This window comes from Odontesthes bonariensis, chromosome 2 (genome assembly GCF_027942865.1).
Source record: "Odontesthes bonariensis isolate fOdoBon6 chromosome 2, fOdoBon6.hap1, whole genome shotgun sequence".
Classification (NCBI taxonomy): domain Eukaryota; kingdom Metazoa; phylum Chordata; class Actinopteri; order Atheriniformes; family Atherinopsidae; genus Odontesthes; species Odontesthes bonariensis.
This window is the reverse complement of record NC_134507.1, coordinates 22,715,304-22,731,606: the sequence shown is the minus strand read 5'-3', so window position 1 is coordinate 22,731,606 and position 16,303 is coordinate 22,715,304. Positions and strand designations below refer to the sequence as shown.

At 40.4% G+C, this 16,303-nt stretch overlaps 2 protein-coding genes across 3 annotated transcripts in view; both read left to right on the top strand.

Annotated features, from left to right (window-relative positions):
* Positions 1–712: 712 nt before the first annotated feature.
* On the top strand, positions 713–9,258 carry mtrf1l (mitochondrial translational release factor 1-like). 2 transcript variants are annotated; one of them, XM_075485024.1, is made up of 8 exons: positions 713–1,777; positions 1,994–2,073; positions 2,220–2,324; positions 2,602–2,680; positions 4,149–4,312; positions 4,674–4,791; positions 6,924–7,060; positions 7,941–9,258. In XM_075485024.1, the coding sequence occupies exons 1-8, from the start codon at positions 1,372–1,374 to the stop codon at positions 8,151–8,153; spliced, it is 1,302 nt and encodes a 433-aa protein (XP_075341139.1). In that variant the 5' UTR covers positions 713–1,371; the 3' UTR covers positions 8,154–9,258. The 2 variants fall into 2 exon arrangements, with proteins under 2 accessions (XP_075341139.1, XP_075341147.1); XM_075485032.1 differs by lacking the exon at positions 7,941–9,258 and adding an exon at positions 7,737–7,920.
* An 848-nt stretch (positions 9,259–10,106) lies between these two features.
* desi2 (desumoylating isopeptidase 2) overlaps positions 10,107–16,303 on the top strand; it is a 29,208-nt gene continuing 23,011 nt past the window's right edge. The window contains exons 1-2 of the mRNA XM_075479782.1: positions 10,107–10,195; positions 10,898–10,997. The gene's annotated coding sequence lies outside the window, so the exon portion shown is untranslated. The remainder of the gene's footprint in view (positions 10,196–10,897; positions 10,998–16,303) is intronic.

Sequence of the window (16,303 nt, the reverse complement as noted above, 5' to 3'; positions counted from 1 at the left end):
CAGATGCTGTAAATATGTGGCAGGTAATAAACATAAAAAGAATAATCCACATGTAGTGTCCCTCAGTGTTTGCATTTTAACTGCCCATTTCCGTTTTCAGTGTGCACATTTGCAAAATACATCTCACTTTAGTTCATGTATTGATCTTTTTCTCATCTCTTCACTCTATATTTTACTTATTATCTATTTTGATTTGTTGAAAAGTGGAATAGTCATAAGTGGAAATGGTCTTTTGTCCAAAAACGTGTCTCAATGACTGGAATATTTATTGAAAAGGGATATCACATTCCATTACTCACAGCAGAGATGCTCGTGATGTCATGGGTAATTTAGTGTGAAGAGCAGGATATATTAGTATGTATAGATAGTTAACTCCAGGTTATCTCCAGGTTAAATCTACCAAATATTATACAGAGTTAACAGAGCAGCTTGTGAGGACAACACTTATATCTGAAACAAGTTAAAGTGTGGCAAAATACATTGGAAAACAAAACCAAGGATATTGCTTCAGGGAAAAAAAGTGTGACGACTCAGAGAGCAAAAAATACGTTTGCTGAAATGAAAAGATGATTGAATATCTAAGAAGAATGTGCGCATAATCTAAAAAAAAAAAACATTCAACAGGAGCGTTACAGTACAGACACCAGAGAGCGGTGTGTAGTTTCCCTAACCCAAGAAGAAGAAAGTGTGCAATCACTGCGCATGCGTGAAACTTTCAATATGTCTGCGCCCTCCTGCAAGGTGGTAAAGGAGCAGTAATTTTATAACAAACATTAACAGTCAGTTACCAGATAATTTTTATACAAAGTGTGACTGAAACCTTTATCGTTATAACAACAAGGATGTTTTCGAGAAGAGGATAAATCTAACGGAGCCCTTTGACCGTTTCTAGAGACGCAAATTAGCGCTGCAGTGAGCTTTGTTTACTGTCAGATGTTCGCCTTACACTTAATAAGTTGGGATTCGGTCTTTATTTAAACATAGTATGTCATCAGTCGATTTGTAGCAAAGAAGTTTAATATATTTACTCTAAACACATATGTTACTGTGTTTTGTAGCATCGCTGAATGTAGCTGATGCTGAATGCTGATGTCCCGAAATTAATTTAAAGTTTACAGTTTCACCACAATAATGATATAGTTGTTGTATTTTACACCCCGAATTTAAGAATGCTTTCATAGTGTGCAAATTTACTCCTAAAAGAGCATATTATACAACCAATGTATTCATTAAAACGCAAAAAGACATTAAGTCGTTAAAAATATTCTTGAAATTTGACTTGATGAGCAGAATGCTCCGTAGCCAAGTCATATCAGGGTCTGTTTGCTCGACTGCTACATAGAGAATCTTCAAAGCTAATTTGCTAACGCAATGGCTTACAGGAGACTCGTAAGCCTTTTTTCAAGAGGGAGTGAGTGGATTCCCTGCGTTCACAAACCTCAACAAGTCATCAACCCAACTGTTTGTGAACTTGTAAGTCACCGTAATGGTATGAGCCAAAGGACACTTCACACAAGTGCACCAATTATGATGAAGCTGCTGTCGGTGGATGAGCTTTTTGCCAAGAGGTCTCTGCAGGAGCACCTGAGGAGGATTGAGATGGAGTACAGTGAGTGTTTACGTGTGGTCAGTGGCAGTGTGGCAGAAGATCAGTGCAGCGAAGATGAAATGAGGGCCAAGAGGACCAAAGTATCCGTGCTGGCTCCTCTAATCCAGAACATGAGAGAGCTGAACAAGAAACAAAAAGAGATGGCAGAGACTGAGATGCTCCTGAAAGGTGAGGCGAGAAGTACTGTGTACTAGTCTTAAAAACAAATTACTACCGTTAGAATAGAATAGAATAGAAAAATACTTTATTCATACAGTTGCAGATATTATAAGATATAAAAACACCACAGTATAAAGATTTTGCCAAGATTTCTGCCCCTAGACAATTTTAAATTCTCATTTTAACTCTAACTAACTGTATTTTCTTGACTTTAATAAAAAAAAGATGAAGACCAAGCCCTACGAGAACTGGCAGAGCTGGAAAGAGAAAGCTGTTTCCAGGATATCCAAGATCTGAGAGAAAAGGTAGAACATTTTGCTTTCTGACAAGAAACTGCAGCATAAAATAAGAGCGATGGCTTCATAGTATCGACTGTTACCGTATGGGCAAACTGACTACGTTGAAATGTACTATTATTTCTTGTTGTACATTCTTGTCCTTCACCAATCAGATCCTGGATCTGTTAATCCCAGAGGAAGAGGCTGACCTGAGTGACCTCGTCCTGGAGGTCACAGCTGGTGTTGGAGGTCAGGAGGCCATGCTGTTCAGTGCTGAGGTCTGGTCACGTACTTAGCTTTGCTAGTACTTATTAAATATTGTTTGAAGTAGCTGTTGTACTAAGTAGATACACTTAATAATGAATGAGATGCATTTGGCTCTTAGACTCCAGTAGCAAAGTAAAAAGAAATATTTTGAGTCTGTGGAATGCACCTGCTCACAGAAGCACCTGAATAAAGAATACAGAGTGCTGAGGAAGTAGAAAAGCTTATATAAACAAACCCTACAATGTTTTTTGTGTATTTATATGCTGTTTGCTCTTCTTCCCTGTGAAGGTGTTCGACATGTACCAGGGCTTCGCTCAGCACCAAGGCTGGTCCTTTGACATCCTGGAACACATGACAAGTGATCTTGGTCAGTAGATTTAAGCATTTTGATTACGGGCTAGAGTAAAGGGTTAATTCACTCAAATCATGAGAAACAGTTTTATACTCACTTCCAGTCCAGTTATTATATCTGTTTATTGTGCCATATGGAGTTAGTGCACTCTTAATTTCTGCCCCCTTTTTTAAGCAGCCCTTCCAGCAAAAGATAAGCGCCTCGTGTTATGAACAGTGGCATGTAAGACTACTAGTGTTTGCACATTTCTCACCTAATATCTTCTTTGAATTATTATGAAATTAACACCTGTCATAGAAGAGGGGCAGATTTTCAATCACTAACCACTCTCACTCTACAATTACAGACTTTTTAGTGAACGAGTTATTTCAGGCCTCTTTGTTTAATCCATCCACATGTGAAAATTGGACAACTGATATCTCACCTTGAAACTCTGTGTAGTCTCTTTTGTAAGCTGTTTCTTGGAATAGCTGATTTGCTGGAGCACTGTGGAGTCGAGCAAACAAAACAATAGCCTGCAGAGTTCTGCTTGTATTTTCCTATCAATTACAATTTGTAAAATTTTCCAAAAGGCCTTATTTTGTTGTATTATTATTTGAGGAAAACCAGTAGGACAGGTAAGACATGATCCATCATCCTCTGTCTGTGACTGACTTACCCCGAATCTAACTGATCATCGTGCTTGATGCCCAAGCCTAACCAATCCATCCAAGTTCTAACTAGTCAAAGACAGACAAAGGTGGGTCATGCCTTCGCTATCCAAGGAAAAGAAATCAACTTGCACCTCACCACTCAATATGATGCAGTTCAGAAGAAATTTAGAAGTATTCTCAAAGCTGACTGAGAAGTGGGTGGGCGGGCTTACTGAGTATACTCATACTCAGTATGAGGGCATTAATGTGGCTTATATCTTGAAAACACAAAAAAATAAAACTTGGTAGCTTTATTACTTCAGGCAAAGGGACATTTTGATGCAAGACAAATGATGGAAATGTCACGTTAACATTTAAACTCTTTTATAGACTAATTACAGTAAGTATAACTTTAAATAACTTGTCAGTAATCTGAAATACTTGAGCCTGGATTTTCCGTTGTTTTGTATCTCTGCTGGAAACAGTAAATTGATATTGTTTGATTTTTCCGTGTAAGAAGTCTGAAGAGTTACTGTGTTTTAGCTACTTACCCAAATATGAGGGATGTGATACAAAGCCCTCTATGTTTCTTAGTCACTCACAGACATTATTACAATAAAAAATGAGACGGGTGGAAGCTTTTGCCCTGTCGCTGACATCCAGAGATGTGACTGAACTATGCTCTCACTTCGTGGAAGAAAATATAGAAAAGGACAGTTTTTTTCTTTAATCACATTAATCCTTAAACACCATTAGATTAGAACTAAAAACTGAAGTCTAGTCACTGAACTACTCGTCTTTGACTAAGTATAAGTACTAAGTATTTGTGGTCACTGCTAACCTGCGTCCAGGTGGACTACGTCACGCCTCAGCCAGTATCAGCGGCCTTCAAAGCTACAAGAAGATGAAGTTTGAGGCTGGAGTTCATCGAGTTCAGAGGGTTCCTAAGACTGAGAAACAGGGCCGGATGCACACCAGTACCATGACTGTGGCTGTACTCCCCCAACCCACTGAGGTACGGCTTCGCAAAATAGACGAATGGTTCAGACATAAAACACTATGTGCTCAGAATTGCTGTCAATGCAACCCAGGTCCATAGAGAAAGAGAGCATCCTATTTCCTTATAATGATGATTTTGTGCTGAAATGGGTTGTTGGATGGAAATGGTTGAAATCATAGAGACAAACTGCAGAAATATGAAAGGATAGACTTTATTTTGATGTGATCTGTAAAGGTTCGGCTCATTTGTTTCTGATTTTACCATCTGCCTCAGCTATTTGTTTTTCATTGGTTAGGAACACGTATTTTCCTCGCAGTCTCATCGTTTAGGTTAGCGTTTCTTCTTCTGCTCAACTTATCTTTTGTGTTCTTTTTAGATCTCTTTCACCATAAACTCAAAGGACCTGAGGATAGAAACGAAGAGAGCAAGTGGAGCTGGAGGTCAACACGTCAACACAACAGACAGCGCAGTCAGAATTGTCCATCTTCCAACAGGTAAAAACCAAAAAGGAGAACATGCCACTGCAGACTGAACATTCCGTGGATTTTTCGCAGTGGGATGTGAGCTAACTTGCAGTGCTGCTTTAATTTCTCCCCAAAGTGGAGAAAAAAGTTTCACAGTGTTTATTCTGTCTTCCCATCGTGCAGACCACAATACTGTTAATGAAGGTGGTTTACACTGTATAATGATGCTATTTAGTGTAGTACCGGCATTCAGTAGCAAAGTAAAGTTATTATTAGAAGGAATTCAACACCATATAACCTACACGTGTAATGAACCACATAAAAAGAATGTGATTAAAAAAGAACTCATAGAAGATACAGAATAAACACGAGCTGTTTGCTTTACTTTTTTCCCCTCTTATCCTCTCACTCTCATTCTATTGACTGTCCTCCTCGAGTCTGGTTCTGTCTAAGGTGTCTTTTTGTAAAAATTGAGTTTTTTTCTTCCAACTGTTGTGGCGAAATTGCCAAGGAATTGTTAGTTTTTGTATGTAAAGTGTTCTGAGAGAGCTTCTGCTCAGATTATATAAATAAAATAGAACTGGAATGAACTCTCGTAGCTATATCCGATTTATACTGCAGAACTGCTGGTGACTGAAGTCATTGGAGACCTCACCGACAGCATGTTTACTCACGCAGACACAGGGTAAACATAAAAACTCCAAAAAAGCCATAGTACAAACCACCTCTGTGCCACCTCTTAGAATAGAAATGCTGGTACACAGCAAGATGAGAAGAAATTATCACAAGTTTTATTGAATCAAAGTGAGACAAAAAGTCGAACCTTCTTCCAAAAATGTTAGAGGCCTGTGCAAAATATGAATTAGAGCAGAATGCAGTGAATTGCAAATAATTTACAGTGTTCTTACAAGAGCTGGAAATCCTTGAAAATCCTTGAAATTGAATGTGATTTGTCAAGCTTTGAAAAGTGCTTGAACTTTGGATATAGTGCTTAAAAACTGCTTGAAATTGTAAGCGTGTTGCTTTGTAATAATGTGCTGCAGTTTACACCACTATAGCGGGGTAACAGCAGACATCCCCTCCCTGTCATGCCATTTATGCATTTTTTATGTTGTTCATAGATAAAGGGTGCTTGCTTGCACCAACTCAAATTAGTGGTAGCTTAATTTTTAAAGAGCGTTCATTTATTACCATGTGTATTACCCATACTGTTTGTTCCAAGGCTCCAGATGAGTCGTAGGCAAAGATGGATTTTGTTTGCCTTTTTTTGTTCGCCTATCGCAACCAAAATTGTTGTGATTTGTATGCTTTTTATTTAAAAAAGGCTCAAGGAGCTGATCGACTGCCGTTCTCAAAGACTAACGTTCTCTTATCTCTCGCATTATTAATAAAGACTGAATCGAAACGGAAGTGATTTGTCAGAGTCATACAGGTGAGACAGGTTTTGTAGGATGCCAGATATACTTGAAGATGGGTCACATTTTGAAATATGAGACATTCTTGTTTCCCTTTCATTTGTCAGCCTTAGGTGGAATGCTCCCTCAAAATGTCATTTTGGTTATTTATATCACAATAATATCTGATTTCATGTGATGAAAGAGTGAAATTAGCATTTTGAGTAATTACAATTTATCGCTGCAGTGAGATGCTGGAAAGTCTTGAAAATTCACTATGAAAATGCTTGAAAAGTGCTTGTATTTCACTTTGAGAAAGGTGTAAGGATATTAAAAATGATGTTTTGTTGAAAATAGTACAGATGTGAAGTTTCGTAGCTTACTTTGTCACAGTTTTTTTTAGCAAATAATAAACCAGATGTTTTCAGTGTGGATCAGACCTGAACTACAGGCAGACCAGTTTAGTACCCAGACTCTAAACTGGGATTTATGATTTATCATATCCTCATACTGCCTCTACCCATGACATTTTTTTTTATGTTTAGGCTTTAAATGAATGCATGTTTGTAGATGTAATCTTAGGAAATGGATCGATAGGTTTTTTTGTACTAAAAAAACCTTTCTCCACTACCCATTCATCAGGAGTTGCGTATATTTGCGTTGCTATCAGTAAAACGAAAAAATGCATCAACTTGTTGTCTATTGTTGTACAAGTTAGATTTAAGGCCTATAAAAAGTAGTCCTTAAGTACTTGTGTGTCTTTGTTAGGCATGGTTGCAGAGTGCCAGCAGGAGCGGTCCCAGCTGAAGAACAGAGAGAAAGCCATGAAGGCTCTGAGAGCGAAGCTGTACAGCATGAAATTGGAGGAGGCGACCAGTAAGCGCTACAACCAGCGCAAAATCCAGGTGAGATCACGTTCAATTCAATGGAAAAGGCTGACGGAAGTATTTAAATTGAATGTAAAATTCAGTTGTGGTAACATTTATTATAGAAGACAAAGGATGTTGGATTTAGCTGGTTGCTGTTAAAATACGACGAGAAAGAAAGCAATAAATCTACCAAATAGATGAGTTAAAAGTTTGTAAAAAGCTCCATGCATCTGAATGTTTTGTGATTATTTTTATGTGTGCTAAAAGAGGTGGACAGGCAAAACAATGCAACATTTGAAAAGAGAAATCTTGTGAATTAACATTGAGCACATCCCTGGAAAGAAAAATATTATGTTAATCCAACCAAAACCAGAGTTTTTAAAATGCAAATGTAAACATTTTATTCCAGCTGAAATCACACAAAATCGAGTTTCTAAATAATCGGCCTAACACACCCAGATAATGCGATTGGGAATCAAACACACTTGGCCATACTCAGATAGAGCTACCAGCCAAATTCCCAGTTAAGCTGCTCTAATTCACATATAGTTTCGTTTGTCAGAAATTTTGACTGAAAATCAGCCTGTTTAAACTAAGTGCTTAGTCTAAGTCACTTGGAGCATTTCCAGAATGCTGCTTTGCTCTAATAAAATCCAGATTTTGCAGTGAATTGCTGTGATTTTGTACTTATATGTACAATGATCTCCCACAGAGAAAGTCTGAAGCGGCAGAACGTCTTGAACGTGTACTCCTACAGTTGACAGCATCGCAGCATCTGACATACTTCAGTCAATGACTCAGTTCCCCTGCTGTGCATGTATTCTTTGACAAGGACGTTGGTCTAGTTAAATGGCAAAGTTGAGCTGTAACTGTGTATGCAGCTGTGCGGGCTGAAAGCTGTCTCCTCCTCTTCCAGATCGGCACCAAAGGAAGATCAGAGAAAATCCGAACCTACAACTTCGCCCAGGACCGTATAACGGACCACCGCATCGGCTTAACCGTGCACGACATCAAGAGCTTCCTGCTGGGAGAGGATCTGCTGGACGAGATGAACTCCTCTCTGCAGGAGTTCTCCAATCAGGAGACGCTCATGGAGCTGCTGGAAGACGGCAGCCAGGAGGGCTCATGAGTTCAGCCTTGACAGAGAGGAAACTTTTCACTCCACATTTGATATGTTTCAACATTGTAATACTGTTCATTCCTACTCTGCTTTAATTCTGAGACACCCTGACCGCAATACATCAAAAAGGGGGGACAAGTACTTCTGCTGAACTGCAATAGCATGGAACACGGCTGTAGTGTTATTGACTTGAACACTTGAAGAATTCAGGTAATTGAAACTCTCTTTTACACAAAGAGAAGATGTTACGGAAGGAATGTTATAAAAGGCCTGGCTGCAACTATCCATCCATCCATCCATTTTCTATACCGCTGAATCCATCGGTCGGGTCGCGGGGGGGCTGGAGCCTATCCCAGCGTGGCTGTAACTATTTAATCAATATTTGGTTTCTTTTTGTGACATCTGACAGCATTTAAAATGACATTTTCTTGAAAAGAGAGTGGAATGTGTTTAAATATAAGGTAACTATCAAATGAATGACTTGTATTCGGTCTAACGGTCATAGAATAGTGGACAGATTATAGAGAAAGCCCAAGACCAGATGTGTAGGTTGACATCTCAGTGTACAACTTTTTATCACTTTATGGAAATGAGAGATGAGGCAACCATAGAGCGATAGAAAATGAGGTAAGAGAGATAAACAATAACTGCTAAGAGATTAAAAAATAATCAAATGTAATACAGAAAAGACAGGAAAGAGATACTGAGTGGATAAAAAGAAAAATAAATACAATCTGTAAGTAACAAAACTGTCATGTGGAGACTCAAAATTGGGAAGAGGTTGCCGAATAACCACAAAGAAATGCAAAACGGGCATCCAAATTTGGCTGCCAAGTATGCCTTTTTGGTTGATTTTTCTCTCAATCTTAGTCTCTCAGTGTCTTACCCCTTATCCAATTTCCCAGTTTTCTCACACTGTTCCTCCATTTCATACCTGTTCTAGTGACTTAAGTCCCTTCCACTACAGATGCGAGTAGATGACGCAAGGACAGACACGAGATGGTGATGATAGGCATTTAACAAAATGAGAAGTCCTTGCTTCAGAGTTGTCATTTTAAACCAATGCCAATTAAATGTGACGTGTGACACTGGTGCATAATCAAAGCTTTGTTTTGTTGCTGCCTACTGATGCATTACTTCTGGCAGATGAGCATCAAATGTTTATGAAAAATGGCATATTTAGTTTTCAATTCAGTTTATCGTGTTGGGTTAATGTGTCACACCCCCTTCAGATGCCACAGATTTAAAGGAAACAAGACATCCTTAAGAATATTTGGCTGTGAACAATTTCCATGTTACAGGCAAATAAACAAATGAGGAGACTTCAGTCCTGTGTAAAAGGCATCAGAGGGCCTTTTAAAATAACATGTATGCAATGTGTAAATCACATCCTTTAATCCAATATGACCCAGAGCGACATTTGTGTCATTTTACTTTTAAAGTAGTGCTTTGGCCTTTTTCTCTTTTTGCTGAAAAATTTCAAGCAACCACTTCAACCCACTGGACTTGACGCTCCAGGGTATTTTCAGGGCTAGGAATGTGCCTCACAAAGGTTAGTGTACTTCAAAACGAGTCAGAGATACATGGTTTTAAGTTTCACACACTTCTCTGGTTTTGCTTTTAAGCCTGAAATGATGCATGCGTCCAATGAACAATTTCTAGAATATTGAAAAATGTGATGAACTGATAAAGTCAGTAATGTGCAAAATAGTTAAAAGTTTAACTTCTCCAAACGTTTTTATTTCATGTGTATACATTGGCGGTTTTGGACGGGGGCCAGGGCCCCTGTAAAATTGCTCTCGGCCCCTGTTATGGCCCCTGCACCGATCAGCCGATGATTTTAAATGATTAATTTCTTACTGCGACGTGCGCTCGTTTGAAGAACGGAACTAACGCGAGTAGCCTACGCGACGTGTTTTTAGACGGACTCATTAACGCGCTACACACGCGGTTACCTGCAACCTGAAGAGACCAGCAGCGGCGCGAATTCTGAACTTGCTTCTCACGGTTAAGCCGGAGCCCTGAACGGACTAACCTGCAAAGCAGAGAAGGTAAGGGAAAACGATTCATTTCGTAATGTCATTGTTTGCACAGATTCGTGTTTACTGTTATTCATCATTACAATATGTTTATTACGCTCAATCACGCATGTTGCTCTTGTTATGTTTGTGAATAAGCAAAGCCAGTGAAGTCAGCCTAGCCTATGTCAATCATGTTCACTAAGAACCTTCATCTTTCTTAAAAGTTCGTTGTGCAGCAATATGTAACTTAATTTTTATTTGTGAAATGTCCTTTTTTGCGAAACAAAACAGAGAGAGTGAGGGAGATGAAAAACAGCATGAGAGAGCTGAGGAGCAGGAGGAGAGAGAGGAAGTTATGGAGAGAGCCAGACATGGAGGTTGGAGAGTTGGAAAGTGAGGCATCTGAAAGGCAGCCTGAAAGTGAGGAGGACATTCAGAATCAGATTGAGGGACAGAATGAGAGACAATCCAATGACTCACTAGGACAACCAGATTCACCATGCATGTCAAGTAGGGCTACAGCACCATCAGGTTTGTGATGTTTTGTGTGTGCATAGTGTGTGTGTAAGCAGTGTAGGCCTAATTACAATTCATACTCTGTCCATGTAAAGGGTAAACTCTAATTGTAAATAATAATTAATAAGTAAACTAGATACATTAATAAATGAATAATGATACATTAATGTTGTCCTCAGTTTCACTCTCATATTAACTGAATACGTCTTTCTCCAGATATCAGCAAGTGCATGGATGACACTCCAGTGCAGCCACATCTCAAGACCTTCCCCACTACACTAATGGGGGACAGGAGGCACCGCTTCCAAGCCAGCTGGTATGACAATCACCCCTGGATAGAGTATTCTGTGATGAACGACTCAGTCTTTTGTTTTGCATGCCGCCACTTTAGCTCAGCAAATGTAACCTCAACGGTATTTGACTCACCATTGGGTTTTAAAAATTGGAAAAAGGCAACTGAAAGAGAGGGAGGTTTTTCAGTACATACAAAGTCAGACCGACACAAGCAGGCAATGATTGCGTGGAGAGATCACCAGATAGCGGTCAGAAGTAATGCAACTCTGGCAGATGCTCTTAATAAGGAGCACTCTAAACAAGTAAAAGAAAATAGGCAATATGTTAAAACAATTGGTGAAGTACTCTTGCTTACAGCTAGACAAAATATAGCACAGAGAGGACATGACGAGTCTGAGGAATCTAAGAACAAAGGCAACTTCAAGGAAATTCTTGATGTAGTTGCTAATCATGATGCAGTTTTTAAACATAGATTGACAACCATTCATAATGCAAAATACACAAGCAAAATAATTCAAAATGAGGTGCTGGATTGTTTGGCTGAAATGGTTAGATCAGAAATCATTGATGAAGTAAAAGATGGTGAATTCTTCAGCATCATGGCAGATGAAACAAAAGATGTGTCAAAGAAAGAACAGATTTCTTTCATACTCCGTTACTACTACAATGGAGTCATCAAGGAGAGTTTCCTTCATTTTGAATGTGCAGAGAGACTTGATGCAGCAGGGCTTACAGAAAAAATAGTCCACTTATTGGAACGTCACGGGCTGGACTATAAAAACCACCTGATAGGTCAAGCATATGATGGTGCAGCAGTAATGAGTGGTAAACACTCAGGTGTGCAGGCAAGAATAAGGGAGCAAGCAAAATATGCATTTTACATTCACTGCAGTGCACACCGTCTCAATTTAGTGCTTGTGGATGCTGTCAAAGCTGTCCCAGAAGCAGATGAGTTATTTGCATTATTACAGTCCCTGTACGTTTTCACCTCTGGGTCATATGTGCACTCGAAATGGTTGGCTGTACAGACGGAGATGTATGGCAGCACAAGAGAGCTACAACAATTAAGTGATACCAGATGGGCGTGCCGATTTTTAGCTCTTTGTAATATAACGGACAGATTACCTGCTTTAAAACAGGTGCTGCGGGAGGTGGCTCAAGAGCGCAGAGGAGAGAAATCTTCTGAAGCCCGTGGTCTTCTGGCCCAAATTGACCTTGAATTTGTTGTACATCTTGTTACACTTCGGAAATTGTTTGGGGAAACAAAGCTGCTTTCGGATATGCTCCAGTCAACAACTGTTGACCTTTCAAGGGCTGTTGATTTAGTTGAAGCTTTAGTTCAGACTTTGAATGATTTCAGGCAAGAGTCATTCTTTGATAACTTATGTTGTGGAGAAAAGGAGTCGAATACGCGTCGGTCAGCCTTTCATTGGGGAAGTTTATTTGAACAAGCCGTCACAGCAAATGTGCCTACAGGATGTCCGCAAATCTCCACCGACCTTGATATTGGATATTCGACAGATATTCACAATAAGGAAATAAGGTGTCTTTTTTTTCAAACCAATATCAAACCAACTTCACCACGGTCTGTAGTGGCAGCTGCAGCAACAACATTTCCGGAAAGGTACTGGCTTGATTAAATTCATTCTGGACTCTATATCCGACCACATGAAGACCTCGGGACACTTCGGTTTGGCTTTAGGGACCCTCTACTCACTACCACGTAAGTGTTATGTTGTTTGGAGCTGTAGAAGAGGTATAAAAATAGCGTTTTGTAGCGGCGATACTCGATGCCCTCATCACTTCCAGGCTAACGACTTTTGGCTAAAAACGGTCAAATCGAAATTCTCAAAACACATCCGAATGACATGATTTTGATGTCAACTCAGCGTATGTACTCCCAACATCCCGTAAATTGATCTAAAGTGCATTTTACTCCGAATTATCCCTTTAACTCCTCCCAATCTGTAATCTTATGAACAAGACATAACAATTGAAACGCACCCTATTCTTCAACTCAAAATGGCGTTTGTCACACTTCTGTAACAATTTAAGAAAGAGAAAGAAATACACTTTAACACGCTGTGGACAGGGAGAAATACAAACCAAAAGATACAGAAACGATGCATAAGCGACAAACTTTCTTTATCAGGAATGTCAAAAATCACGTCGAATGGCGTGACAAACAATGGCTTAGAGACAGAAACTCTCCTCTAAGTTTGCGAAACCCTCATTTACTCGACTGATAACAACTCTGCAATTAGCACATTACCTAAAGAATTATTACAGTTCAACCATAAAGTGCTCTGGAAAACAAAAAGGAAAGAAAATGTGATTACACACGAACATTTGTGAGTGTGGAAACTGTCACGCCCATGGACTTGTGTTTTTTATAGGGCTGGGACTTTAGCGCGTTAATTTCGATTAATTAACTACACACATATTAGCGCGTTAAAAAAAATAACGCATTTTAATCGCACACTATAATTATTATTATTTTTTTTAAATACAGACGGATGGAAGCGTCGACAAAGCGTCGACAAGAGCGTGGTCAGCAACCCCATAGCTACCCCAACTTTGGGGCTAGAGGCAGGTTTACTGCTCACAAAGAACAGAAGTGCAGTGCAACAACGACAACAATATTAAGAAGTAAAGAATCACGTATGTTGCTGCGTGGTAGCCTATCCCCGTTTTTCGTTCTTTAGCTGATAAATATACATATGGAAAGGTATAAAACACCAGCTTTACTAGTGAAACGGCTATCCACATTGTTCCTAGATCTACAGTAGCAGTGGTGATGTCATTCTACAGTCAGCCAATCACGTCTGTTCTAAATTACCCGGGGAAATCGGAGGTCTAAAATAATATTTCCATAAAGCAGATTTATGAGATAAATAGAAACCCTATTTAATTGTATTCTCAGTTTAATTCATTTTAGAATAGTCATATGTTACAGTTTTCCTCTCATTTTAGCACCCATTCACTCATAACATAGCTAAACTGCAATTCTAAATGGATATTTGGCGATTCTAACTGGAATATGGCGATTTTTGAGAATGTCCTTCTTCAAGTAACACAAATAAGGTAGGAAATCCCAGTTTTTTTTCATATGCTCGCCGAAACACTATTATCAAATACAGTAGTCTTCTTGTGACTTGGTTTGTTAGTCGACTCTAGGTGCGTGCAGTCTATCAAGAGCTACTTGCTAAGTAGTCTAGTGTCAGTGCAGTTAGCACCATCTTTTGAAAATAACGGACACACTTTTAACTTTATGTTAGGTTGCCAGCGTGCTTCCTCTGCCATAATGTGATGCGAGTAGATTGGCTTGAGTAGGCTATGTGTCCGCTGTGGCAGCGGACAGACTGGTGTGAGCAACAAGTTTGAACGTAATGTTGTGCCTGTGTGATTTAGCACTGTACGAGGCTACTGTTGGAAGCCCGCCGGGTAGAACTATCTCTTGAAAGTTGTCGCCTACAACTGTTGTGCGTCAGATGAGATGAAATAGAAAGTCCGCACTGTAGCTCATTCACTCCCAGCTCTTTTTTTCCAAGATGAAGTTGATCAAAACTTATTTGAGGAACACAGTGGGCAAAGTAGCCTTTGTGGATTGGCTATTTTATCCTTAGTGAACAGGCTATGAATGAATGAGATGGACAGGTATGCCTGTGTGTGCGTGTGTGGTTGCGTACACGGGCTGGGGCTGTCTTGCCCCTGGACCTTCTATGCAGCTGTTCCACCACAACGCACAGTGCGACATCTGTCTGCTTGTGAGCAGTAAGCTCCGCTGATAACTTAAAGTTTACAGTATGCAAGGCTACATTACACTATGCAAGGCTGCATGCAGAAGGTGGAGTAATGGGTCAGTAACGTTGTTGCGTTGATGCGCGGGGGGGTGTGTGCTGTTTTGACTAGCAACCCCTCACATTCATGCAGCAACTGCATAGCAACCCCAACAAAAAAAAAAAAAAAAAAAAAAAAAAAAATCGCTGGCGCCGCTGCTGATCAAGCCTCAAATATCACCTCAATGCTAAACATGTAGCAGCTAGCGTGGAAACTAACGGGGGCCCAACACAGCTTAACATCCAAGATTCTATATACTGTGTTTTCATGCATGCTACATTCAGATTTCAAATAGGGATATGTTCTGTGTTTGTTGAAATATTGTTGAAAATGTTAATTTTCTAAAGGATAAAGTATATGCGATTAATTTCGATTAATTAATTTCAAAGCCTGTAGTTAACGCGATTAAAAATTTTAATCGAGTCACAGCCCTATTTTTTAATATCATGTTTTAAGTTACGTTTTTGTGTTCAGTTCATGTCTTGGTTTTTAGTTTTGCCGTGTTTTTTCCCCTCACTTCCCTCACCCAGGTAATTAGTTCATTCCCCTCACCTGTCCATTGTCTCCAGCTGCACTCACTCTCCAATCACTCCCAGCCCTCTATTTAGTCTCTTGTCTCCCCTGTCTGTTTGTTGGTTCCTTGTCTATCTACCTGACCTATTTGGCTTCCATGCATGATTCCTGTTTGTTCCATGTTCCTCGACCCTTCCCAAGTTAAGTATTTATTCCATGCCATGCTTAGTTCTTTGTTTATTTTTTCACAGTTAAGTCTTTTGAATCCAGCGTTGCTGCGCTTTTTGTTTGCACTTTGTATTTTTGTTAATAAATCACCCTTTACGTTTTGAAAAATCCGCATCCGTGTCCTCCCTCCACACCACAACCTGACAGAAGGAACCAACCAGAAATGGACGCGGCGGATTCCAACCGCTTTTGGGACTTGTAAGAACAGCTCTTTCATAGTATTGAGCGGGGCTCCGCATCGGAGAGACTTTGGGTGGCTGGTAAGCTACTGGCGTTCCTGTCGGTGAGGCGGGGGCTCCGGAGGTGGCATGATAACCTGGAGGGCGCTTGGGATCATGCCAGGACTGTTCACCGCGCTGCTTCATTGGACGTTTTTGGCTTGGAGCCAGAACAGGTAGCTGCACGACTCACAACCTCCCTCACCTCTCCAGTTTTTCATTCCAGCGCCCCAGCCACAGTGTCCAGAGACCCAGCACCCCCAGCCACAGTGTCCAGAGACCCAGCACCCCCACCCACATTGTCCAGAGACCAGCACCCCCAACCGTCCCGGAGCTGGCCCCAGCCACAGAGGCCTCAGGGCCTGACCCCGAACCCGACCCCGAGCCTGACCAAGAGGCCCCCGAGCCTGACCAAGAGGCCCCCGAGCCTGACCAAGAGGCCCCCGAGCCTGACCAAGAGGCCCCCGAGCCTGACAAAGAGGCTACAGGGGCCGACAAAGCCTCAGAGCCCATGGGGCCCCGGCCCATG